The sequence below is a fragment of the Megalops cyprinoides genome, chromosome 11 (assembly GCF_013368585.1).
Source record: "Megalops cyprinoides isolate fMegCyp1 chromosome 11, fMegCyp1.pri, whole genome shotgun sequence".
Classification (NCBI taxonomy): domain Eukaryota; kingdom Metazoa; phylum Chordata; class Actinopteri; order Elopiformes; family Megalopidae; genus Megalops; species Megalops cyprinoides.
In genome coordinates, this window is record NC_050593.1 from 18,260,786 (window position 1) to 18,286,853 (window position 26,068).

The following is a 26,068-nucleotide window of genomic DNA, read 5'->3' on the forward strand; positions in this document are numbered from 1 at the left end:
ATGAAACAACTTTACTGTGAGGTTCTTGATTGACATCGAGATATTTTCTACTGAGTAAAGTAGTGACTCCATCTAAAATTGATGTGGGTATCTCATTCCGTATCTAACACACAAGTTGTCATGAGCTGAAATGTTTTAAATTGGCAGTTTTGTCATAAAGCACACTCTTCTAGGACATGACTTTTCTTCTCAGCTGTAACACATATCTCACCAAGTGAAGGGAATGTGGTTTCACCTGCTCTAAATCAGTTTTCTGCGGGAGTTGTCTGAAACTGTGACCCTTTCGTTCTGTTGCGTCTGGTAATGCGGGCTGTATTACAATGAATGCTCCCCAACCATGGCACATTTCCACGCTTTAGTTGTGCAGTTGTGGGCGTTTGCGTGTTTTTGCATGCTTTTCTCTACAGCATTGGTGAGAGGGCGGGGAAGCCATGCTGACGTTAGCGAGTAAGCTGAAACGAGCAGAGCGGGTGAAGGCCGGCCACATCTCTGACTCCTCCCGCCGAACTTCTATCCGAGACCGGCTACTGATCAGAGGTAGAGGCCCCGCACACCCGTCATTGCTTTCTCTTCATCTTCTGTCTGTTTTTTGCTTAATTTACCCTCAGCAAACAGTCATCCATCTTGGGCTGCACAGCAACTCACACAAATAGTCAGGGTCGTCTTAAAACAAGAGCTGTTGAGGCTTAGCAGTATTTACAGTATGATAAAGTATTTGCTCGCATATTCTCTCATAGCCTGCTCTATTTTGTATAGCTGGATATGATACATTTCACTGCAGAATTCAGTCAGTGTAAAACTGCAGTTCACTGTAGAATTCACTCTGTTAGTCAACACTTCACTGCAGAATTTATTCCCTCATTTCGGTAGGTGTGGCATAGCCCAGTGTTTCTCAGTCCTTCTCCTGGAGGCCCACTGTCCTGCATATCTTCTATCCTTGCTGCTTGATTAAATCAGGTGTGCTCAGCGAATCAAAAGTGCCACCGACGAGTTCAGTCAGGTAGGTAGAGCAAGGATAGATGGAAGATATGCAGGACAGTGAGCCTCCAGGAGTAGGATGGAGAAACACTGACACATAGCCCGATTGTGTGTATTTGTTTGAAACAGAATGTAGTTTCTGCCTCCTTACCGGCCACATTCAGTTTAAGGCAGAGAGCTGGTGAGGTGTTTTAAGGTTTGTATTTCTGTTGACTTTTTTCCACTCACCTCACCTGGGACCCAGCCCAGCAAGGTCACGGTTCGGCTGCCCTAGTCCTAGAGTACAGGCCAGCTGTTACTATGATGCTATACAGAGTACTACCACAGGACATGAGTGGGATGGGGGTTTGTGGCTTTTTTAAGCAGAGGCCTTTAAGAAGCTATTCCACTGCTGGTCTTCAGTGAATATCAGCCATTTCTCTCAGAGGAAACATTGTCTGTTCATGTCACACTTCGAATAATCCTTTCTTAAGCAAATGCAGATCTTTGAATGGAAAGTACAGTGAGAAAAAAAAAAAATCCAGACTCAAACGACATTGAAACCATTTTTTTCTGTCCAGTTCATAAGAGGTATTTTATGCATGCTCAGCAATCTGTTACTCCATGTAAAAAGAGAAAAGTTGCCTTTCTAACACACTGAATGCGGCTGAGATTGAAGAATTTCTTGCAGAAACGGTGCTCGTTAAAGCCAGGCTGTCGTGGGAACTCAGCACTGTATGGAGAGAAAGCTGACGCTACATATTCTCGACAGAGTCCTGCGCTGCTTTCGCCTGGGCACATTGGGGTTGTCACCTCTTTTATTCAAATCGATAATTTGATATTTGAAGGGATGAATGAGGTCCCTGCACCAAGTCAGAGCATGGCACTGCGTTACACACACATCTGTGTGAGAGGAAGAAGACTCAGGTAGCATCTGCATGGCTGATTGACATTGTGTTGTGCCCTGTGAACTGATTTAAAGGGCATCACGGGGTATGAATCATTAGATCATCTGAATCATGTTTCTGTCATTATGTAAAGGTGTCAACAATTAAATGAATATATATTACTGAAAGGTTCTGTAAGCTTTAACATTTACACCAAGGAAGGTGTTTAGTTGGATACACAAAGCACACTGTCTGCGGCCTTCTAAACTTGATTTGTATATTTGTCATGTAGTAGGCAGTACGCTGTCTCTGAGTTTTACATTTTCCCAGAGAACAACTTCACCCTTCTTTTAGAGTATTGTATAAAGTGAGTGTGTGCAGTGTGATGAACTTGTTGTAGATGCTCTACATCCTTGCGGTAGGTCTAAGTAACAGAGGTGGGGGTGTGCTGTTCCAATTGGCTATGATGAACCAGTGTGAGAACTGTGTTTAACATGAGTTATGAGACCCTGTAAGCATTAGTGTGGTGAGTAACAGGGGTATGAGTTATATATTGTGCTGGGCTCATTAAATAAGGTGAAACTATTTGCATTTATTCCCAGTGCCTTTGTGTTTTTAATCCTAACAAAGCTCTTGTCACTTCGTTCCACGTTATTTTTTTGCAGAAGTTGCAGAACTTGAAGCCAGCCTTCCCAGTAAGTATGCTCATATTACATTACCAACCCCATACAGAAAATAGCTGACTTAAGTGAAGTTAGTCTACTTACAGTTGTCTGTACTTTATTACAGCTCTCTGAGGGTGCTTTACTGTGATTGGACACATTTTCGAGTCCTCTGATTTTTAAGTGCAGTACACCAGTGTGAACACTAGGTGGAGGCAGAATCAGTCATGTTTATTTTACAGCATTATTTTTTGAATATATTTCCCATTTATCCGTGCTTTCATGGTCCCTTGCTAAAGCATGAAGATGAATGAACAATCCACACCTTTTTCAGTGTTGTGCACATCCCAAATAATTAACAGATTAACAAAGAAATCCACTGAAAATAGAAGGCTGTGTACCAAAGGCAAATGGAACCATTTAGCTCTGTTCATGTCCAGTGGTGTAAATCTAATTTGTCTATTCGGAATTAAGTGTGGTTTATATAATTGCATATGTCTGCGTTCTCCATCTTCCACCTAACCTGAAGTATTCATTACACGCCCTGATGCCCGCTGATTGGTCATTAAAGGAGTATTTCACCATCTCTGCCTGTTAGCCATGGAGTTTTGTGAAATTATGACCGCTTCTCTCATTAATGGTCCTGATGATGATTCATACGGGCGAAAATACCTTCATCCCTCCTCCTGCATTGAGCCCATCATTTTAAGAGTTTGGGATTTTAAATTGTCAGAGACCTCATAGTGACGATCTTAAAATCTCTGAAAAACAGTGGTTGCTTGGCTATATTAGTGTATCTGTATGTATATGCATGTATGTAATGTGAAAATTATTTAATGGCCCGTTATGGCATATATATGCATATGAACTTATGCAGCGTAGCTCACATAGTTTCTGTGTGAGTCATATTATCCGTGAAGGTGAAATGTCTTGCTGTAGGCCACAACAGCAGTGCGCTTGTTAGGATTGGAACCTTCAGATTCCTGGTTACAGGCCCTATTACCAAACCACACCACACTGTTGCCCCAGTGCTCTGACATTGTGTTAATTCTCATGTCATTCCCTGTCAGGACTAGCCAGCCCTTGTCTTGTGCTCATTATGCCACAAGGTACTTGTAAAGTCATCTTCCTTGATAAGAACAAGCTCCACTCCTTTCAACTTGATGTCTCCCCAGGTAAATCCTCATCTCTATCTGTGTTGCCCTCTGCCTATCACCTTGCTTCAGGTAGTGCCTTCCTCTCTCTGGGTAGATCCCTTGCTCTCTACCCTCTCTCATCGCCCCTCCTTCCCAGGTAACTCCCCATATCTACAAGTAAATCTCCCACCAGGTACCAGGTAACAAATCTCTGCCCCCCCATACAAACACAAACATACTCTTTGCTCAGTGTTTTAGTATTGCGCTGATTTTCTTAAGTAGCTAGGAACTGCACATTTAAAGACCTAAAAAGGCTGAGCACTTTTAAAGAAAATGGTATTTGAAAGACTCAGGTGAAGTTCTGCTGCATGGAAGATCTCTTTTTGAGACAGTGTCAGGCCTCTCTGACGAGTTACCCTGATCAAAGCCCAAATGACCCACTTGCCAGAGAATCTCTTGCAAATACAAATGTAACCTTTCCCCTGCTCTCATGTCCTGAACTCTGTTCTAAATGAAATGAAAATGGTCACTTATGTGAGTTAGTGTGAAATATTGAAGCAAGTGGTCTTATTAATAGCAGTTTAATCCCACTGAGATAAGCACATCTCCAGACTTTGATGTAAATGTGGCAGGATGAAGATGGTAAGAATGAAGAAGGGCTGTTGAGCAGACAAGGCTCCCTGCCTGCATCCGGTCAGCTTGTCATAACTACGCAGTCTCTCTCAGACTTTCTCTGACAGACTGCTTTGACTGTGCAGTCAGTCGGTCTCTGACAGCTGGGTTTGACTCTGATGTTGGACTCTCCCTCCCTCTCTCAGTCTGGGCAGGAGGAGCCATGTGGAAAGCCTGGATGACAGTCCCTGCTACTTCATGAGAGTTCATGACAGTCACAGCATCCACCCCCCCCTTACACCCCAGGTCACTTCTCTGGTTCAGGTCCGGGGAAGTTCCGGTTCATATATGCATGTGAGGATCCTGTGTACAGAACCGGATTTTGGTGCTGAATTTTTTTTTCCCCTGCTCAGCCAGTCTGCCCAGGAGTATCCCGGTTTTCTGTGACTCAGTCTGATCTGCCTCTAAGATAAATAAAACAGTACTGCCACTGCGTGCCATTTCAGATCAGGCTCTACAGGCTTTTCCACAGCCTCGCTTCTCTTCGCTCAAGCCCCGGAGGCCACAAATCGATTTCCATCTGCCTCGCTCATTAAATAATTAGCAAATCTGCGCTAGGGAGACACGGCGAGGAACATTATGCTCTTTGTTTTCTGCGGGGGAGGAAGTCACAGAGAGGCGCTGGAGTGAAGAGGGAAATTTGAGGTCTAGGAGATTGTTTCCTTCTTCTGCAGAATTCTGAGGCTCCAGACAGTAAATAATGGGGTGCTGATAATTGCATATCCCTGATAGGTGCAGATTTCAGCTTGGAAAGCCAAAGCAGGCAGCAGGCTAACCTGGTGAGACAGAGAGAGTTTGATGGGGCATTGAGCGTAGAGCAGGGATTTTCCAATGTTCTGACCTGACACATTTAAGACGAGTGCCTCATGTCTCTAAAGTGCCATCGGCCCAGGCTTGAGTCCTTGGCATTACCTTTTTAAAACAGTGTTCTGATGGCCTGGTGTGCCTCTGGGTCTGAGCTCTGACCTCCCATTCTTTACCATTCACCATACAGTATTTGCCTCTGTGTGTAAAAAAAAAAAAAAAGAAGCTATGTCTGTGCCTGATGTCATGATCCCAGTTTGGTGATTCCTTAATTATGTATTTGAACCCGTGAACCCACTTAGCATTCACTGTTCCTACTTGCTGGCGTGGGGCCCGGCTGACATCTGCTTGTGTTTCAGGGCGATCCCCTGTTTGGGGAGATTTTGATCAGTGCTGTAGGTCTCTGTAGTTCTGCCCATTATGGAGGTGCCAGACCGGGAGGACAGTGTTGCTGCCCTCCAGTCGATCCTTTGGAGTCCATTAAAAGGGTGTTTTCACGCTTGAGGGGGAATACAGTGACAGTGAGTGAGGGAGAGAGCGTCGCAGGAACAGAGATGCCCTCATAGCCAGTGTCATTTGTGCTGATGAGACTTTTGATTTAAATTAAAAATGTCATTTAATTAGAGGTCGTTACATTTTTAAATTAAAAATGTCATTACTGTCCAGAAGTGGGAGGCTACAGGGCCCTTGTGTATATGGGGAACACATATACAACTGCAAATCCTCCCCTTTTACATGGTTTTACATGGTACAGATTTTTTTTTATATAGTAACTTACATAGCTCACATTGGACATTTATCCATTTGTACAGCTGGATACTGAGTAGAGCTATTCAGGTCAAGTACTTTGCTCAAGCATACAATTGCAGTGCTTTTCCCAGAAATAGAATCAGCAGATGAAGTTTTTAGTCAGTAATAACATGCATGTTAATGTGTGTGTGTGTGTGTATATGGAGGGGGGGGGGGGGGGGGGTCATAGGAGCCAAGCACATCCACTCACAGACGTGCCAGGCCTGTCAAGTGTCACACAAGGTCATGTCATATCACAAGGGAATAAGCTGTCTCGACTCTTATAGTTTCACCACTGTCCTGTTTGCAGTGCCGAGCTCCCAAGCAGATTTTCATTGGAGTGTTTCCGATTTGTGTGTAAAGATTGTGTGCAAGATAATGTTTTGGCAGTAGGGACTGAGGTAGTGGGGTTTCAGTGCCGCGCCTCCCCTTTTAACAGCTTGACACACCCTCCCTTTAGGTTAGCATGAAAAGCTTGTATCCCATCTTTGATACACCTTAGATGAGAAGATTTCCCACAAGCTGCTGATTGAAAATCTTGGCCATACGCCATTGGCTAAAAGGGTCTCCATGGATGTCATTCATTGGAAGGGAACTGTCTGCATACTTGGCTCAACCTTTGTTTTCTTTTCAAGAGATCAAAAATTTCAGTCGCTGGTCACTCATGACATGCTATCATGGATCTTGTTTACCTTATTGAGTCTAGTATCCAGGAAAACAATGCAAGGAGAATAAATGTCCCAAACAGTTTTGAAATACAGAAAAAAAGTGGTTTTGGAAACATTCTGAATTCACAGACATGCCTAATTTACAGTCCACTGTTGCAGCTACTTGTGTCCCTCAACTGGCCTTAGGAGGGGCCAGCAGGCAATTAAGTATACACCGTTTAACATGGATATGCTGTGTAGGCAGAGGCTGCTCTCTGGAGCATATGATATTCAGGCAGACAAAGACTGATTTAAGCACTTACTCGCAACAGTGGAGACGCGCGGGACAAAGTGTTCATGAGCTCAGGGCGAGGAGAAGAATCTCAAGCTCTTAAACGCTTCCTCGTGGAATGTACAAAGGGCTTAGGCCTGTGCTCCGATCACATCCTGTGGAGCGTTACTGTACGTTATTCGTCTCATCAGCAGGTCCCCTTGTAAGCTTCTGTCTTTGCATTTGGCATGTTCTGGAGCATACATATGTACAACTGTGCTTCTACCTGATAAACTTTAGTCAAGCTCCCAGTAGTGGGATTGTCTCCAAGGCTAGAATCCACACCCCACAATTCCCGAGTCCACATGCACCTTTTGTGTCTTCGTTTGGATCCTTTTCCAGTTTGTGGTTTAATAAAAGTTAATCCGCAGTAGTAATAAGCCTCTTTCTTGCAGCCTGGACCTCCGACGCGAGCCTGGAAATGCACCTCATTATTTATTCATTCATCTTAACTGGAGTCACTTACCAAGAGGATGTGTTCCATGTGTCGACATGTTAATAATGGATCATGCCCTTTGTAGTCTTGTGTGTGGCGTTTAATCACCAGGCTGCTCATTGTATCCCACAGGCAGTGACTGATGACTGTGCTGTGAGGAGGTGATGTTGTGTAGTGTAGTGCCAGTGTTGTAGTGTAGTATAGTGCCAGTGTAGCATAGTGGTTAAGGAGCAGGACTTATAACCGAAAGGCTGCCGGCTCAGTTCCCCCCAGGGCACTGCTGCTGTACCCTTGGGCAAGGTACTTAACTCCGAATTGCTTCAGTAAATATCCAGCTGTATAAATGGATAACATGTACATGCAACCGGTGTAAGTTGCTCTGGATAAGAGCATTTGCTAAATGACAATAATGTAATGTAATGCTGATTGTGGTGACCACAGCAGTTTATGGTCATGGTGTTGTGTTTTGTTGTGGCAGTCTGACAGCTGTTAAAAACAATCAAGAAGTGTTATGCGACAATCAAACTCAACCTGCGAATAATTGTCCTTTTCCCGCACTGCCTTCTCTGTTGAAGGTCAGCATTTCCAGTTTAATTGCATTGCTGTGTGATGTTATACATGACAGTAATGATAATAATACCTCTGTAATTGGAATGTCCTGCAGTTTACAGAGGACTCTAGGGTTTGCTTTTGTTTCTCTGTCACATACTCACGCTGCCTTGCACCATGTTTTTGGGATGTGCAGTATGCGGGTGTCTCTCCCGCCTCAGGGCCCCCATTCGAATCACACACCTGTCTGACGTTAAATTACATTGTGGAAAAAGATGTGTAGACATGGCGCACTGCCCTTAACGAGGGTGTGTTCCACATGGATTGAAAGTGAAATGTCAGTATCCCGTCCTGCCACTGCCAGTGCAGTGTGTTAGCTGATGAACAGGGGACAGGTAGAAAGCTGCTTACAGGTTCTGCTGTGGCCTAATGAGGTGAAGTGTAGCGGTTATGGCAGGAGATCATGCTGTTTTCATTACCGGCTACAAAGGGCACTGGCACTGGGTGGTACAGTTAGAGGGTGAGATCTCTACAGGGTACAGAGGGCTGCAGCTCTGTTTTTAGCAATTAGAGGGCGAGATCATCCTGTCATCATTACACAGTGTAGTGAATGCAGGGTCTGGTTGTTATAGCCAGGGAGCAAGTTGTTAATGTGTGCATATGCTGCACGCTACAGCTTTCAGCTGTTGAAAGAGGAATGCTCCTGTTAAGCCGTTGCTTCTCTGTCTGCAGATGAAGGCTACTACCAGAGCGGCATGTTCCAGTTTGAGATAAATGTCCCCGAAGTATACAACATGGTGGTAAGTGGTCCGGCTGTGTCACTGTAATCAAAATGGAGACGTCAAAACACTGAGGGGGTGTTTACACGTGGTGGGGGGGGATTCGTTTTTGGGAGTTACTCTTGGCTGGATTAGGACAGCCTACGCAGAAGAAATGAGTAAGTGGGCTCATGAAGGCATGGCCAGCCCGGCTCCAGTAAGGTGCTGTCAGTGTGCAAGAGTGGTCCTAAAGGTAAAGGCAAATGTATTATCTTGGCTTGGACACTGTGAGCAGGATACACAATAGCTACAGTAAAAATACAGCTGCAGAAAGGCTTGAAGGTATAAGATGTCAAAGTGTAACTATCCTGTCACCTGGGATAAAAGTACCAGCCAGACAGAACAATCATGTGACATAAGGAGGGATGAACAGAGTTGAGATCTCCTCTCCTTTTGGGGAGGATATCCTTCTTATTCTCTTGTCCTTTCCCTTTTGCTCAGCCCTCCATGTTTCAATGGCATGACTAAAGACGTCCATGGATGAAACAATTGATTTAACTATTTAATAAAGTTTTCACTTAGGAGCATTACAGCGGTGTGTAAGCATATTCATTTCTACAGCACGCTGGTTCCTGCTGCCTAGCTCCTGTGGAAGTCTATGGATGTGCACATACTCTCCTTTTAGTCAGGCCTGATTGGATAAAACAAACTAAAGGATCTTTGTATTTGTTTGAATGTTACAAAACACATCAGAATGGAGATGCTTTACTTCCGGACCCTCTCCTTGAAATTTGAAGTCTTTGTACGCCAGAAGCCTGTAGCATTAAGAGCACCCGAATCAATAAGGTGTTCAGTCATTAGAAGGTGTTTGGAGCAGCTCTGAAAGGCGCTGGCGAGGCAGATGTAACTGAAATGGCCTTGTTTCGTGCTCGGGGATCTGTGACACGATTTACAGGCGCTGTGAACGCCGGTTCACAGCCTGAGTAAACAGTGGCGCTGCGTGCTACGGGGTGATGAGTCCTCTGTCAGACCCTGCATTTGCTCCTCTTTATTTGTGATGGCGCCCATTGATCCGAGGCGGCACGCTTCCCCGCTCCAGGCTGGCTGGGCCCAAGTCGTGGGTGTGCAGCTTTTAACCAAGCACTGATCCGGCTGTGTGCTTTACATTGGCACTATAATATGCTGTTTTCTCCATCCCTGTGCTAATTCTTCAGCCTGGTTCACCACACTTGAAACAGGCAATAAAAAGATCACTGTTTAATAATTCTTTTTTTCTTATAAACCATCTGCATTTTTCAGTTAATTATGTCCTAATTATCTTTTGAAACATAATAGTAGTAATAATAATAATAATTCAGTAAGCAATAATACATTCAATAGCATTTTACTATTTGCACTTATGTATGACAGCTGGAGCAGTCACTGATTGCTTCAATTATGAAGGACAAATGTCACTACATCACTTATGCCGTACGGGATTCAAACCCGTCTCCCTCTGAGCCTAGTCCATTGAAATGACTCTACCTTCACAGAGACTTACATAGCTGACAAAGCCTCACAGAGTCCAGCAAATTACATATGATTCTCCCCGACCATAATTTTAAACAGAGCTATTTCAGCAGACTGCCGTTTCCCATTTTGGGCTGAATTAGCATTTTGGGGAAAATAATAAACAGAAAGGGAAAGAAAAATCCGCGTTGCTGGATCACATGAAGGCACTCCCCAGCGTTTCGCTTGCTAAGCAAATCTCCAGGGCCGGCTGAAACACTCCCCTTTGATCAGATGCTGACTGAAGTTTGTTTTCCTCTCTCCCTCTCCCACTCCATGCTTTATTATTTGTGCAGCGGCTCCTTCCCGCATTGCTGTGCCTGCAACGCATTAACACAAACAGCAGGGATGACGTGTGAAATGAGCGGGCCGCGGCCGGGCGGGGAACGGGAGGGGAAATATTAAACTTGGTGGCAACGTTGTTTTTGCTTAGTTTGGGAATGTCAGTTTTTCAGTAAACAGAAAGCATATTAAAATAAACACTGGTGCGCTGGATTGTCTCGGGAGACCACATGAGTCACTTCCACCGAACTGTTCACCCTACTTGCAGTGTTGCAAAAAGTTCTGACCCCCTGTTTTGAGTTGCAGCCTCCCAAAGGTGAATGCCTGACCCGAATGAATATGGCATCCTAATATCACAGAGGTGGGAGGCATCTGTCTGAGGTGACCAATCACAGATCTTTCAGAATGTCACATTCATATGTGTAGATGCATGTGTTGGTTCAGATATGAATTCTGAACACAAGTGCTGGTCCAAAATGCTTTAGTACCTTTAATTGAATTCAAAGTGCAGTACAGCTAGGGAGGAGAGGAATGAGGTCCCGCTGACTTCAAGCCTGGTCATCTGTGGTCCACCCTCCCACCCCACATGACACGCACCACACATCAGGTGAGGTGGTGAGGGTGGAAATTATATAGCCAATGAAACTGGGCTTCAGTTAGGTTGCCAGATTGAGAGAAAGACTGTGAATTTGGGAAGTTCTCTGGCAATCCCCTTTCTCACAGCATCTGTGCCATAACTGCCGTAATCTCATCTACTGCAATGTGGCCACTTCAGGATGGGATCCTAGGGGGGTAGCATGAGCATGGCAACTGTGTGGTTTTGATGCATTGCTAACTTCTCAACCTTGAGTTTACCTCATGGAAATGGCTGCATGGAAACCAACGGCCCACCATGATCCAGTCGGAGAGGACACACGGAAGAATTTCAACCTGCAACCTGTTGGGTCTTTCATGAAAAAAAGAGAAATGATAATATTCCTGCTGACAATCCATACTTGCATTGGTTCATAACTGACTCATCTTGCAGCATGAGTGAACAAATCTTGAGCTGCACAGTCCCCTCAGACAACCAGTCAAGTGATTTTATTTGATACACAAACCAAAGTAGAGTAAAGTAAAGAAGGAGAGACATTTTTCCAGTGTTGAATATACCTAAGGCCAGGAAAAAGTTTAATGAATTTAGAATTTTTCCGCAGAGTGTCTCATTAATCAAATTTATGCCCCAAATCAGTTTCATTTTTATAAAAACATGCATTCATAAAATAGAGTGATGTGTTGTTTTGATGTTCAGTGTATACAAGAGTGTCTGTTAGTGATATATTACTTTTCTCCCCTCACATTTGTATATGCAGCAGATGGTGTATCCAGGGTGTTTCATAACATTAAATCTTTCACATTCTGTAAGCCATTTTCTACAGCTGTATTTAGACTGGAGAAGCTGAACTGAAATGCTGTACCCTGCCCAAGGACTCAAGCCTACAACAGTCAAACTCTAAGCACTTCTCCACACTGCTTTTAACACTGCCGCTGGGATCTATAATTCGTACACCATGTTATAGAGGTTCCACTATACAGATCCACTCTTACTGGTGTCTAATGGACAAGATGGTTGAGGGTTACCACGTCTTAGGATTGCATGCTGCAGTTTCCATGGTGCATCACTATAAAGCTATACACAGAGACAGGCATCACTTTGGTTTAGGTAACATCCACTATTAATATCTTTCATGTTGGTGTGTTTATTTCAGTCGTCTCCATTTTATTTTTATTTACCCTCAGCTTGAAAGCACTCTGAGTACCTTGTGCAAAAGTGCTTTATAAATCCAGTTTATTGGCATTATTATTATTAGTAGTAGTTGTTGTTTTTGTAATAGCAGTAGCAGTCTATATTTGATATTGATCATGTATGAAAGGTGTTCAAAATTAGTTTAGGAAACACATTTTAACTTTGAGCACAGAATGTGAAGAACCCTGATTTTCACCCCTTTCCCTTGAGGGTGGAGTGTGGTTTAGAGTCTGTCCTTGAGACGGAAAACAGCCCTCTCTGTTCAGGTCATTTTGTTTTATTTCTGTAGTACTTGTGAATGTGTTCATCACTGACAAGTGTGGAGGCAGCAGGAGAAGCAGCACCTCCCTTAGAGAAACACTATTTATAGGGACAGTCTAAACACACCTGCAATACCTTCGGACATAATTAAAAGACAGGAAGGAAGAAAGAGTTCACTGGACCGAACCAGATGGGCCCCCAAACACAGCAGACAGAAGGGATAAGATGTTCACTTCCTTCCCTCTCTGTTCTCCTTATTGATCTGTCTTCCCTCAGGTCTACAGATGGGTGTCTGACTCTGGCAGGCTGTTTATGGGCAGGCGTGTGGAAAAATGTGGCAAAATTTCATTCCGTTTATCTCTTCTCTTCATGGTACACTGAGTGTCCTACTCACAGGGCCCTGACTGTCTCTCCTGGTCACAGTTTACTGATGCATGCTCTTGTTCACAGTGCACCGGCTATCTCCTGTTCAAAGTGTACTGACTCACTGGTCAGTGTGCAGAGTCTTTCTTGCTCAGAGAGCTCTGGCTGTCTCCTGTGTGCTGTGCACTGACTTTATCCTTTCCGCAAATCTGCCTCCTTCCTGCCCACAGGTCAGTGACTCTTTCCTACCCACAGTGCACTAACACTCTCCCACTCATAGCACACTGATTCCTGCTCCTAGTGTGCTGAATCCTTGTCTTGTGTTCACGGTATACTGAGGGAGCACTCGATTGATGGCACAGGTTGGGCCCCAACCAGGACACTGAAGGTGAGTCTCCCATATCTGGGCCTTTTTCTGGTTCTGTGTCAGGAACCGGTTCTGGTTCTGCTCCTGGGCTTGTTTCAGTTCCCCAGGATGAGACATCTTTTAGCATCACTCATAGTGTCACAGTGTTCTAGAATGCACAGCACATAATCTGTTCTGCAGGCCTGAAGATGGCCTGTTTTGCTGAATTAGTGACTGCAGAGAGAATTCTGATGAAGTTGGTGGCGCTCATCTCTTTGTTTTGGTTCATTAGCAGGTCCCACCACAGCATCCACTCCAGCTGTTCCAAAAGGCAATAAAATTGTCAACCGTGTTTAAGCACAATAACTGTGCACAGATGAATGGTGGTGGATCTACTTTGGATTGAGAGGAGAGGACTTTTTCCATGGGTGGCAAATTGCTCCTCCACATGCCATCCACACTTTACTCCAGTGCAGTGTTACCAACGCTCTCCACTTCCTGTTTCTCGTTTCCTGCAGTAGTATAGGAACTGTCTCTCTTATTTCCATTCATGGCTCCAATGGAGTGACTGACTAAAGTTTCGTTATCATCAGAGGCGATGAATGTTTATTGGGATTAAATTCTGGGTTTATTGATTACAGAGCAAGTTCATTTGTAGATAAAAACTCACAGTGATTGTTTTGTTGGCAACCACCATCAGTATTTAAATGAAAAGTAATATGGCTAAAGTGGATGACCAGGCCTGCAGGCTGGACATTGGCATGCAACAAGAACTGTTCCTGCTAATGGAGAATGGAGTTTATCACACTGTGGAAATTGGCTCAGGCCACTATCATTATGCTAACACTAATGAGCAAGTCCCATGGCTGACATTCCTAGGAAGTTACTATGGCACCCTCGCCTTACAGAGGGGGCTACTCTAAATATCTTGCTGTGATGTTGAATGAATCTCTGTTTAAACTTCATTCACTCTGACACAACAGGCAGAATGAGGTCACAGTGATTATACCAGGGTAATGTAAAGTATTGACCTGACTGTTTAATGTGTCCATTTAAAAACTTGTTTGGAGTTTGCAGTGTGTACAAAAAAAATGCATCCGCAGGTATTCGCCGTGCATCTTAATGAGTCTGATTAAATGCTCCCTATGGGTTCCCAGCTTCCCAGGAACCAGAGTATCAAAGCGGGGTTTGGCTGTGCCTGGGTACGACTGATGTCTGAGTGAATATGCAATGTAAAAATGTTTACAAATATTTGGATCCAGAATTCGGGAAAATCCAGTTACAGGAGCTGAGAGTGAAAGCCTCTTCAGACAAATAGATGTGATTATGCATTGCTTGGCCTGGATGTTTGTGCGATACCAAGCACTGCACCCACCTCACTGCAAGGGGATGGTATCGTCACCAGAGTTCAGACAAACTGCTGACGAAGCACTCAGCCGTTTAGTGTCGGTGATGCATGCGTGCGCGTCCCACGCCTGCCTCTTCAAAGTTTCATCATGTAGGTGTCAGCACGTCTGTCAGCCTCAGATGACGTCCTATTTCATGCGCTGCTGCTCCTCGATGGTGAGCCAATTTATAACCAGAGCCTGTGCATGTGGCTCTCACGTTTTTATAGGTGTGATTCTTGTTCCTCATAGGTTATGTTTTTGTAATGGGAAAAATACCAATATCCCTATACGGGTAGAGGAAATCAGATGTTCAGCTTTGCACAGCCATTTTGACAGCCAGCTGCTATTGGTTCAATGCATCGTTGAATTCAGTGTTGGTATTACGACCCAGCTCTTCCAGTGGATGTCTCCTGTCAGAAGGAACAGATTGCTTTATGTCCCGTTTCCATCAGCTGGGCGCAGGCCAAGAAACACACCTCAGGGGCAGCAGTTTGTGTTACCCCACCTTCAATTAATCACAATATTGACAAGCCACTTGATCAATGAGCCATTAGACAGTGGAATATAATGTGCATTTGTTTCAACAGAAGCAGAAAGCGGTCAGGAAAAGAGGTGTAAATCTCTCCAAAAACGCAGGTGGTGGGCGTCAGAGCCAGAACTAATCAACACCTAGCCATTGTGGAAGTGTATAGATGTTCCATCATGTGTTTATTTTTCTAGGCTTCATGTTTCCTTCACATAACAAAGACTTCAGTGTAAGATATCTAATTTGTGGACGAGTGATGAGTAGGCAGTAAGGTGGGAGAGCTTCATGTCCTAATGCTAATTACAATGTGGGGATTCACTCCACTTGATACAGTCACACCATTGAATTGATTTGTAGTGTTCTTTGATGGTTGATGAATGTATCTGAAATGCTGAGTTCTTAGGGGAGGTCCTTTTTAGGTCCCATTTTTCACTCAGCGAGGTGGTCTGACCTGAATGTTGCATCACAGACTAGATTTAATTGTCTCTAGCTGTTGAACCCAAATATACAACCTCATGTTTGAATTCCAACCATGAAAGTTGTTTCTCATGCTATATGTCACAAACAACCATCTCCTTCTCAAACTCCATGTTTGTTCCTCAGAAATACTCTTGGGGTGGCCCGGAAACTTAATTTGTGTACCCCATCTCCCCCAAAACTAACCCCACCTTAACCCCCTTCCACTGGTCTCGCCCTGTGCTAATATAGTGGTAACCTCTGATTTGTTGGTCATGGTGACGTCCTGCAAGAAGAAACATTGAAGGTGGGTTTGGTTCAGGTCTGCTTTGGTAGGTCATCAGTCTCATTCAGGCCTATTTTACACAGCAGCTAAATACAGCTGCCAGTCTTCCATTCTGAGTGAGGACTGCAGATGTCAGTTCTGCTGGAAGCAGGTAGTGATACCGTTTGTGAGTCAGCTGTGTGACAGAGAATTGCAGTGAATAAAAGGCGGTGGTACAGCCATGGTTAGATGTTAACATAGGTATGCATAGCAAAATGCTGTGAAAAGAGACAATCCTCTGATAGTTGCACAGACCAAGTTCTGGCTGCAGTCACACACATGCATGTAATCAAGCACATGGCAGCAAAAAGTGCAGTGTGGTTATTGAGCCGAAAGAGCTGTGCGTGAGGTCTCAGAAGCACATTTTGAGCAGACCCCAGGGAACCCTGGGATACATACCAGAGGCAGAGCATGAGGCAGCGGATGTAGTTCTAGTTAGATCTCTGTAATCAGGAGTGACATGGGTTCAAGTCCCAGATGGGTCTCTGCTGGTGTTCTCCTACCTCATGCCTTGGACAAAATCCAGCTACTTAAAAAGAACAAAATGGATTAGTGATATACTGATAGATATGTAAGTGATATACAGGACTCTGTCTGTGAGTCCTTCACCCACAAATCAGTCAGACAGCAGTACTTCACCTGCTTTCTGTCTGTCTGTCCATCTCTCAATCCACACACTCCTCTCCGCTCTTAGTGCTATGTCAGTGATCCTCTGTCTCCCGCACAAAGAAGAATCGCTGCCCATCCAAGCTTAATTCCCTCTGACAATGGAGCTCATTCTGAACATTTCTCCAATCCTTTTTATGAGCGCTTCTTCCTCTCCCTCACCCCTACTGTGTCTTCCACCTGCCTGTCCTGACGCAATGTCTCAAGCACGGCCATTATTGGATGCATCTTTCTTTTTGTAGACACTTTGTGCTTTGCACAGCCCTCAGATGTAAACTACAGATCTGACTAGTGCTGGGAAGGGAAAAGAGTGACAGGCGGATGTGACTGTAAAACTCTAGATGGGATGATAGTGATCTGAAATGACGGGATGCTTCGGAAGTGTGGAACACAAGACCCCATGTCTTTAGCTGCGCTTGTGGTCAGAGAAGTGGGTGGAGGTGTTCTGTCTGTGTACTGCTGGTGCTCACTAAGATCTCATTTTCAGTCCTTAATTTCATTAAAGCACCTTAAGACTCATGTAAACACATTATGTCTGTAGCTGGTTACTTGAGTACACATGCACCAAAGATGACGCAAATCTATCATCTTTGTTAGTTTTATAAGGAAGCCAAAGCACCCATTGTATAAGGCAGCCTTACAGTTTTTAACAGGCTGAGCACTTAGCCAAATGTGTCTGTAATGTTTTTAGTTATATGTAAGCATGGTCCTTATGAGCCATTTAATGTGACACTTTTGAGCGGTTAATAAAGATACAGCATGCAGCGCTTAAATGGCATTCCCTGTTTGACTGCTTGAGGTATTCGTCTGACACTTTCACTGATTCGTTTTTGCAGGCCATTTTTTTGCTGTGATTTTTTTAAATAATATTTTTGGTAGTTAGTATTTTTGTCTTTTTAGGCATTTGTAGGTCTTTACGGACCTGTTCGTGTAGTTCAGATTGTTCCTGCAGTGGCATTTTGAAATCACTTAAAAATCTCTCTTGATCTAAGCAGTTAAATTCAGTTATATTGTACAGAACCGTCAGACGTTTTGTTAGATCATTTATTGTGGCTCTAGGTCATATAATATGGTCACTATTTCCTTATGGTGCATGCCCAGCATAATCATTTCTTATAGCTATATTCTTGTTTGTGTTGTTGTTTGTGGTTTTTATTGTTATGGTGATGATAATGATGTTTATCATTATTGTTATTACTATAATTACAGCTATGTTTTTTCCTCCTCTTTCAAAAGGAAAGTGATCATGTTTCCAGGAGGGAACTGAATTACATATGCATCATTTGTATGCAAGTTTTAAATGTGCATAATTATACATAATTCAAGGTGAATCATTCTTTTTCATTAGAAGAATTGAGGACTGAATGTCACCAGCCAGAAGAGAAATAATTTCAGAGGAAGACAAGGGTTAAAAAAGAGACTGTGTGAGGGACTGATTTCTTTAAAGTGCAAATCTAGGCAGCCGGGTGAAAGGTTATGACAGCTCTCGGAGGACCAGTCCACTCTAGCTACAGCAGCAATGTCAGAATGAATCTTAGCAGTTTATGTAAGAGGAGCTGAATTGGATTACTGTAATTTCTGTTATGGCACATACAAAGCCAGGATTCTAACAGTACTTGAAAATATTTTTTCAGGGACTAAAATACATGCTCCCCTCTTACAAACTCACTGACTCTGTCTTGCTAACTCTCTAATCAGCTCATTAAGTCACTAGCTTATGTTTTTAGCAACATTTATAACAATTTCAGTGTCCTGATTTTGGTAGCAAATTGGCTAGCTTGCTGGTTTTTACCTCAAGCCCACTGCCAAAAGTGATTAGTGACTGGTATTTGCATCTCAAAAGGTATTTCCTGTTATTTGCGGTTCCATATTTAGAATACCCTGATTTCACGGGAACTGGACCACAGCAGCAATGAAAAAAAATCCCTGAAGTCTTACAGATCTTCTCTTTGAAATGTCACTGAAAAGTCATGGAAATCGTAAGTCCGAACTGAGTGGGAGCTTTGAAAACAACAGATGGAAAAGTAAGAGCCGGCCTTCATCGTGAGAGTTTCTGTGCTGTGCTTCCCAAGGAGGGGGCTTTGAGGGGAGTGCCCGTTGCATTAATCACACAGATCCGTCCTCCAGCAAGGCACTACGTAAAGGCAGAAACATTCAGCCCGTTCCCTCCTTGGCCCAGCCACGGAGAACGCGTCCACATTTCATCTCTCTCCAACTCACCCTTTACGATGTCTTTTTAAGGCTTGTTTCTGGTCTTTGGAGGGAGTGACATGCAGGTGACCTGAAAGTTGTAGCTTTTATTTAGTCTCTGTGAATTGAGAGGTGTTAGAGTCTGAGTCAGGCCCTGCGCTTGACTTTTGACCCCATGGTTAGTGATCACAACAGCGTCTGTCCAGGCTCACCAGGTTCATCGGCACATCCAGTCAAAAGATAGGAAGTACTAAAGGCATAAGTTGGTCTTGCCTATCCCCTTAAATTATTTCCCTTGAATGTGTTGTCATTCCTGTAACCTGGCTAAGAGCAGCATATGTTGAATGATAAAGAGAGAAAACGGGAGAGAGCCAGAGAGTACCATCACTTCTTTCTCATCTCTGCTTACATTACAGGAGTTATTTGTGGAGAAACCACCCTTATTTAAGGGCAGCTTGCATACTTACATAGTACTGTATGTGGTATGTTGTGTGCCTAAATGGCTGGATACTTTCAGAGGCGATGTACGGTAAGCCCATTTCGGAGTGCCAGTCCCCTGCTGGAGAATAAAATGTGCAGCCTGATGGTTTCCCACTTAATCTGCTAGTTGAACCTGAGAATCAAAGTACTGAGGGGCTACAGTATATCGTCAGTGGTCATCAGTATATACAGCAGTGCCTTTTTCCATTTGTGTTGCCTAGTCCTTTTCCCCTCTGTACTGACGACAGTGCTGGAATCAAATGTCATCTCATTCCACTGGTCAGGCAGGGAGTTTATTTCTCAGTGATCACTGTGTTTCAAGAATTTTCCAGAGAGACTATTAGGAGAGGAAGAAAGGTCCAATGAGATGAAAATTAATGTGATTTTCTATGTTTTCTTTCAGGATGTTGTGTGGGGGCTGAACTCTTTATTCACTGTGAGTGCAGCACCTTTGCTCACTTTGAATGCTGCACCTTTATTTGCTGAGCACTCCGTCTGTGCACTGTGACTGTTTATCTTTGCTTATCTTGTACTGGGTCTGTTAGTAGACCACCGTTTGCAAAAGGGATGCATGTATGATGATGTGGTTGTGTTGGTATGATAGGATCTTGTCCAATCTGGTCCCGACTGCTTCAGAACCACATGTCTGGGACATGAACCGTGAGGCCTTTTACGGTGACCGTGCAGCACCCTCATGCTGTGACACATTCCCCTGTAGGATCTAATGAACCTCGACGACCCATTGAACATCGACGCAGTGGAGCATCACCTACGGAACAAGTTAACATCGGCGAAGACAGGGGTGTCATGGTGAGGACCATTTCGCCACTGTTGCTGCTAAGATAAGGCTATGATAAGGTGGCATTGTCCTGCCCTGGATATTATCCTTAGTCTAATCATGGGGAGGCCTTTAGAGTCTGTGAAGTGCTCGCTACAAACCATCAGTCACCACTCAATCTCCCTTGTAATTTATACACATGCTACTCAAACAATTAGCAAAATGTATGATCAGCAAAATCTATCCCATACGTGCTGCTCAAGTTCTCTGATAAGCTCATGCTGAAGCATGATAGTGCACCTCTTTGGCCATAGGAGCATGTTCTCGTTTTTCTAGTACAGTGTCTGATCCATGCCTTGTTTGTTTTTGCTGTTTGCATCAGTCTGGGTTTTTAATGTGATGTTCCTGACACTCCTGTAAAGAGGGTAAACAGGTAGGGAAATGTAAATAATGTTATCTGTGCACCAGGCTGCTGCTGTTGTAGGATAATTTACTTCTGTTAGGCAGTTTGTATGTATGTATGTGTGTGTGTGTGTGTGTGTGTGTGTGTGTGTGTGTGTGTGAGAGAGAGAGAGAGAGGGTGCTCATTCAGAGCTATAAAAGGATTTGGTATAATTGAACTTGTCAGATTTCCCAAAGGAATGACTTTTATTCCCAGTATAAACATGAATAAAACAGAGGCTTTTTTGTATGCATGCATTATTTTATTCTTACACTTCAGAGTCCTGGGGGAAGGTACTGCTTCCATGGGCAGTAAGCCATCATCAGTACAGCCATGCACTTATAAGTCACGCACTTACCAACGCTGTTTTTGTAGTCTAGCCTGCAAACCGTCTTACACTCAACTTGACGTATTGTTGGAGCCATTCAGGAATTACTTGAATACTTTAAAATTCCCAAAAATCAGGAAACAATTGAAAGAGAATAGGGAAAGCATGGCCCAGACCACAGATCTCTGGGGGTAGGTGTACAAAAGAGTGTCTGTTTGCAATTTTGAAGGTTAAATTTAGTCAACTTTACAATACCTTATAAATATATTCAACTGTCATCACTCTAAAAGCCTACCATGGAGGTGTTGAGGTCTTGAGGGTAAACAGTAATGTTACTAAATAGCACACATATAGGTGCTGTAACCTCATTTGCACATTTCCACATTTCAAACACTGAGGATGTGCCCGTTTTTTGTAAAGGGATTCATTACATTTTGTTACACACCACAGAGCACAGCTGATGCGGGAATCTGCTCAGAAAACAGATTGGAGGCCTCAGTGTCTCCATTGAGGCAGTGGGCTTGTGGGTTTCGGATGAACTGGAGTGTGAACCGATTACCACACCACTGTTCATAAAAACAGAACAAACGCTGGAGGCGGTTCTTTCATTGAGCACTTACAGTTTATCAATCAAAAGATTTCAGTGTCAGTCTTCCCATAAATCCCTCCATGTCTTAGCTGCCTCTTTCAGACATGGCTGCCTCATGGTGTGCACTTGGGTAGTCATACGTAGTTGAAAGGTTTAATATTGAAACTGTTGTGAGTTTGAGTAAAAGTTCTAAAAACACATACACACACCTGTTCAGTAATGTGAAATAGTATCAAGTAATTTGGTGCTTTAAGAAAGAATAAATCGACTTGTAATAAGTTGCACAGTTATGAAAAATTATGCCTTGCAGGGTGACTCAACAAGATGCATAAAGAGTTTTGGTAAGCCACAATGTTGTAAGAATATTATAATAAAAAAAGTTGGCCCAATGTTATGTCCCTGTGATGGTGTTGTCCTCACACATGATACTTTTAAAAGACAGGCTATTATCTTGAATAACTACCACAGTCTCTCAATCCATACGTGTTTGGATTTCAGCATCTTAGAAAAGCCTCTGGAAAAACAATTTATTATCACTAAAATTCAGCAATTTGGCAGTGCGTGGATGTTATGTACACAGAATTCACCACCTAGTCTTGTGTATTGTAAAGGCAATTAAATAGATTGATATTATACGCTCCATTGGGATTTTCTTGCAAGAATTAATCTCATGCTCCAAATTGATACATTGCCCACAGTATATTCATAGGCTATTGTAAGTAGCTAATTATTTTTTGGCCAGCCATATTTTAAAGCAAGTTGAATCTCTCTGTGGTGCAGTTTTTGCCTGGGGAACAGTGTCTGTTGTTCCAGAAGATTCAAAAGGTGATTAATGTTCTCATGGACTGCATTCTCATCATCTCACACAAGTGTTCCGTCATTTTGATGCAGGGAAGATTTATCATTTTACATTTTTTAACAGGTGAGATCAAACAGCAAGGCCCATTTAGTGTTCTACCACACGCTGTGCGTGGAGCCCCTCTGTTGTATGTGACTGCAGATCAATCAGCTGGGAGCAGGCAGGAGCCCCGGCAAGCAATGTTTTTCTTGATTGGAATGGATCTCGTGCTCTGTAACTGTAAAGCAGTAGCTGCCGTATGGCTGTCTCTCCCTGAGAGGGAGGCTTTAAGCCCCAAAATTTGGCTCAGGATCACCTTTCGGGGGGGTTGGGTCCTCATCTGTCCGTTATCTTTCTGTTGCTTTATGAAATGAACCATTTCAACAACCTCTGACATGTTTACTAAATTCTGTTGTTGAATTGTGAAACCTGCAGTGGTAGCACTAATCTTTAATGTAATGAATAAGTATTCTGATGACTTTTGTTAGAACATTTATAGCAAGATCTATAGGATTTTGGAGTTACTACTTCTTTTTGAAGTGGTGCTTACTTTTATCATCATTTTTATTATCCACAGTCATTTTTTAAGTAGTTGCTGATTGCTAAAACCTAAATGCTAAAGTACGTCAATGTTAAACAAAGCAGGTTCTTTATTTGTGCTAGTCCTGATTTTAAACAGTCCTGAAGCTTGGTCATTTAATGACTGCCAGTGTTGTTAACTTTATTATATAAGTCTGCTTTTAGGAGTGATAGAAATACATATGGCAGAACTCTAAACTTCTAAAAGTAGATTCAGTGTTTTTCCTCTTTTTTTGTTGTGAAATATATTTTAGCCAATGTAAGTGAAGCATCAGTAGTGAAACTGGTTTAACATCATTTGCTCTTTCTCTCCTTAAAAGCTGTGGGTTTCGTGGAGCAGCTGATGAGCTCCATTTTGCTCTGGTCATCACTGGTCAGCTCAGGTCACCATGTGAGCTCCTGTCTTTTGTGGTCATGTGGCCAGATCCAGCCAGAGCCAGGCAAAGGACAGTACCTTAACAGCTGTTTCTGAATCAGATTCCATATTTTCAACTAAAGGATTGGTGTTAGGATTGGGGGTATGCGTGTTTCATATTTCCCTTTCCTCTCCAGCCATAAGTTTCTGCTTTTTTGTAAAATCGTGGGGTCCTGCGATACAATTGGAGGGTGCAGCGTTGTAGTGATATAAGAGCTGTCTATAAGGCCTGTTGCTGTCAGGTGCTGTCATGGCACTGGACAGGCACTAGCTGAGCAGACACCTCAGTGTCCCCCATCTCCACCATTTATGATTGTTTGGAGACTGAAGCTTCCTTTTTGCAGTGTTCTGGTCTCGAGGGTTCACATTCACTGTGACAGGCGCACTCACCCTCGGAGAACACGCTCAACGCTTACAGTTGATGCTTTCTAGGGTCCATCTCGAACCTTCCAGAAACATCCACCATCCCCATTCCATCTCTGCCAGTTAAACCAATATCCACGGGAGCACGGCTGTTAAAACCAGTTCATTACAACCCCGTCCTCTGTTACGGTGCTTAGGAAAGCCCCCTTCGGAAAGCCAAGCACAGGGGAATGAAAGAAAAATACAATCCATTTTTTCCACCCGACAGAGATGTCTCACATTGTAATGAGGCAGTTTAATGAGTTGAGCTACAGGTCTATTTAGAGCCATGCTCCCCAATTTGTGTCCCCTGAGTTATGATGTGCAATAGTGGGGGAAGCTGCAGAGTGCAAAGGCCCACTCTGTGTAATGTGAGAAGCACCACGAGTACCCAGGCCATCAGTCACTGCACCGGTAGGCAGCTTTTCTTATTTCCTCACAGTTGGTAATAACGACATGCCTTATGATGTTGCCTCATTTTTATCTGCAGTAGATCAAAAAGAAGACAGCAGCACAGAGTACAGCATTCACGATTGTGGCATTTCACAGCAGGGAAATAACCCAAAACAAGGCATTGGGAGGCATAAAGACTGTTCAAAACGGAGATTTCTAATCACACACCGAAGCAGTGGGCTTTGAGCTTGCTCTCTGTAGAGGTCATCTGCAGTTTGGACGTTGCCTTTAAAGTTCTGTGGATTGAGAGAAACTGCTCATTTCAGAATCACATTTATACCAGAATTGAGAGGCTGGGTGCTATGTGTCGGGTGACTGAGATGTGTGCTGTGTAAGGGCCTGGTCAGTCTTTGGTGATTATTTTAAGGCCACCTCCCTGCATGTTCTTTACAGTATGCAGCAGGAGACCACAGAATCGAACAAGGAGCACAAAGAGGGTAATTAGCTTGCCTGTTTTCCTGTTGTTCCAGAGTCTCCAGAGAACATATCCTGATACAGCCCCCACCCATTTCCCATCTGTAACAACCTTCATTTAATATCGCTTTTAACTCCATAAGAGGGACGACCCAGAACACTGGGTTAAAGTCAGTAAGCCTTAAGGTCACTCAAGGCCTTGCTTTGAGAAAGGTAGAGTGTTATTGGGGCTGTTCCCTTCTGCCACGCATAACCTGCCCCTCCACCAGCCGGCTGCACCGGCACACACCCTTCTCTGAGGAATTCTACACCATGGCTGGTGGGTCTGGTTCATCAGTGTGTAATTAAAAGGGGGCAAATAACATTAACCATCAGCTACCTTAGAGTGTTTGTTCTGTACTGTATATGGGGCATTTTTAGTCTTTGGGCTGGGGGAGTTGACAGCGTTTCTTTGCCTTAGTCATAGAAGAGCTGTAGGATCTACAGTCAAACTGTGACATGGGGCTCCCGCTTTGTAAAACAAGAACAAAAAGTTCTGCTTGTGTTGTTGTTCCAGAAGGATTTCCATGACAAAGTTCAAGATTTCATCAAGCGCTACGCCAGATAATCACTGCGTTGCACCTGCTGCCTGCTCCCCATCTGCGTCTGAGCAGCCAAAGCAATGTCCCATGCTGCACTACAGAAGTCAAACAAGAATATCTGAAACAAGAAGGCTTCAGCACTTCTGTGAAAAGATCACAATGTGCTGTGGCCATTACAGGAAGCCATGTCAAGAGCAGATCGGGGCATCTTTGCTGCAGGTCTTGTGAACAAATCAGGAGCACTGACCACAGGAGGACCAGGTTCAATTTCCTTAACCGCCAATTGAGTGAAAAATGACGGATGACGATTGGAGTCTCAGCGACCACCAAGTGGCTGAACCGTTTTGTCACTGTGCCTCCCCTTGCCGGTGCCTGATGCTTTTGAGTGGCATAAAAAACACACGTGTATATCTACACACTAACTCTTACACACAGCAATAAACCACACGCTCAGAGCAAAGAGAAAGACGTGACTCAGTTCTGGCATGCAGTGGACTCCTTTCACTTGGTGGTGATTGTGCTTGCACTGCTTTGCCTCACCTCGCTGGAATGGAGTAGAACACAGAGGGCAAAGTGTTCTTTTTACAGTTGCCTTACCCTTATGACGTGGGAGATCCTGTCACTCCCTGTGTTCTCGCTTCCTCTGTCCCTCTCCTGACTCGTTGGAGAGAGCACAGAGGTTCTCCTGCAGCTGGCCACATGTGCAACGCCTGGCTCTGCCTCGCGGCACTTGTGTGCGTATGGTGTGTGGTAGGTGGAGATGTGGGTGTGCTCACGATGATACTTTGATGTTGTTATAAATGTGAGAGCGAATTGTGGTGCTTTGGTGTTGCATAGTTGTGTGTGCGTGCATGTGTGTCTGTGCCCGCATTTGAGGGTGTGGATTTTGTCGCTCTGGTGTGTGTGTGTGCGTGTGTGCGTGTGTGCGTGTGTGCTTGGCTGATAGGTGTGCAGGTGAGATTGAGTTTAGCATACACTGACCCCATTCCCAGCTCTGCCTTCAA

The 26,068-nt window shown here is 43.8% G+C and overlaps 1 protein-coding gene across 1 annotated transcript; it reads left to right on the forward strand.

The window, feature by feature from the left end:
* Positions 1–431: 431 nt before the first annotated feature.
* Positions 432–25,090, forward strand: LOC118785331 (NEDD8-conjugating enzyme UBE2F-like). Its single transcript, XM_036539918.1, is given in 11 exon segments — positions 432–537; positions 2,510–2,539; positions 3,616–3,681; positions 8,603–8,670; positions 10,765–10,791; positions 10,793–10,838; positions 13,198–13,256; positions 19,649–19,681; positions 19,964–20,025; positions 23,846–23,849; positions 25,043–25,090. Coding segments are annotated over 11 exon segments (549 nt in total).
* The last annotated feature ends 978 nt before the right edge of the window (positions 25,091–26,068 follow it).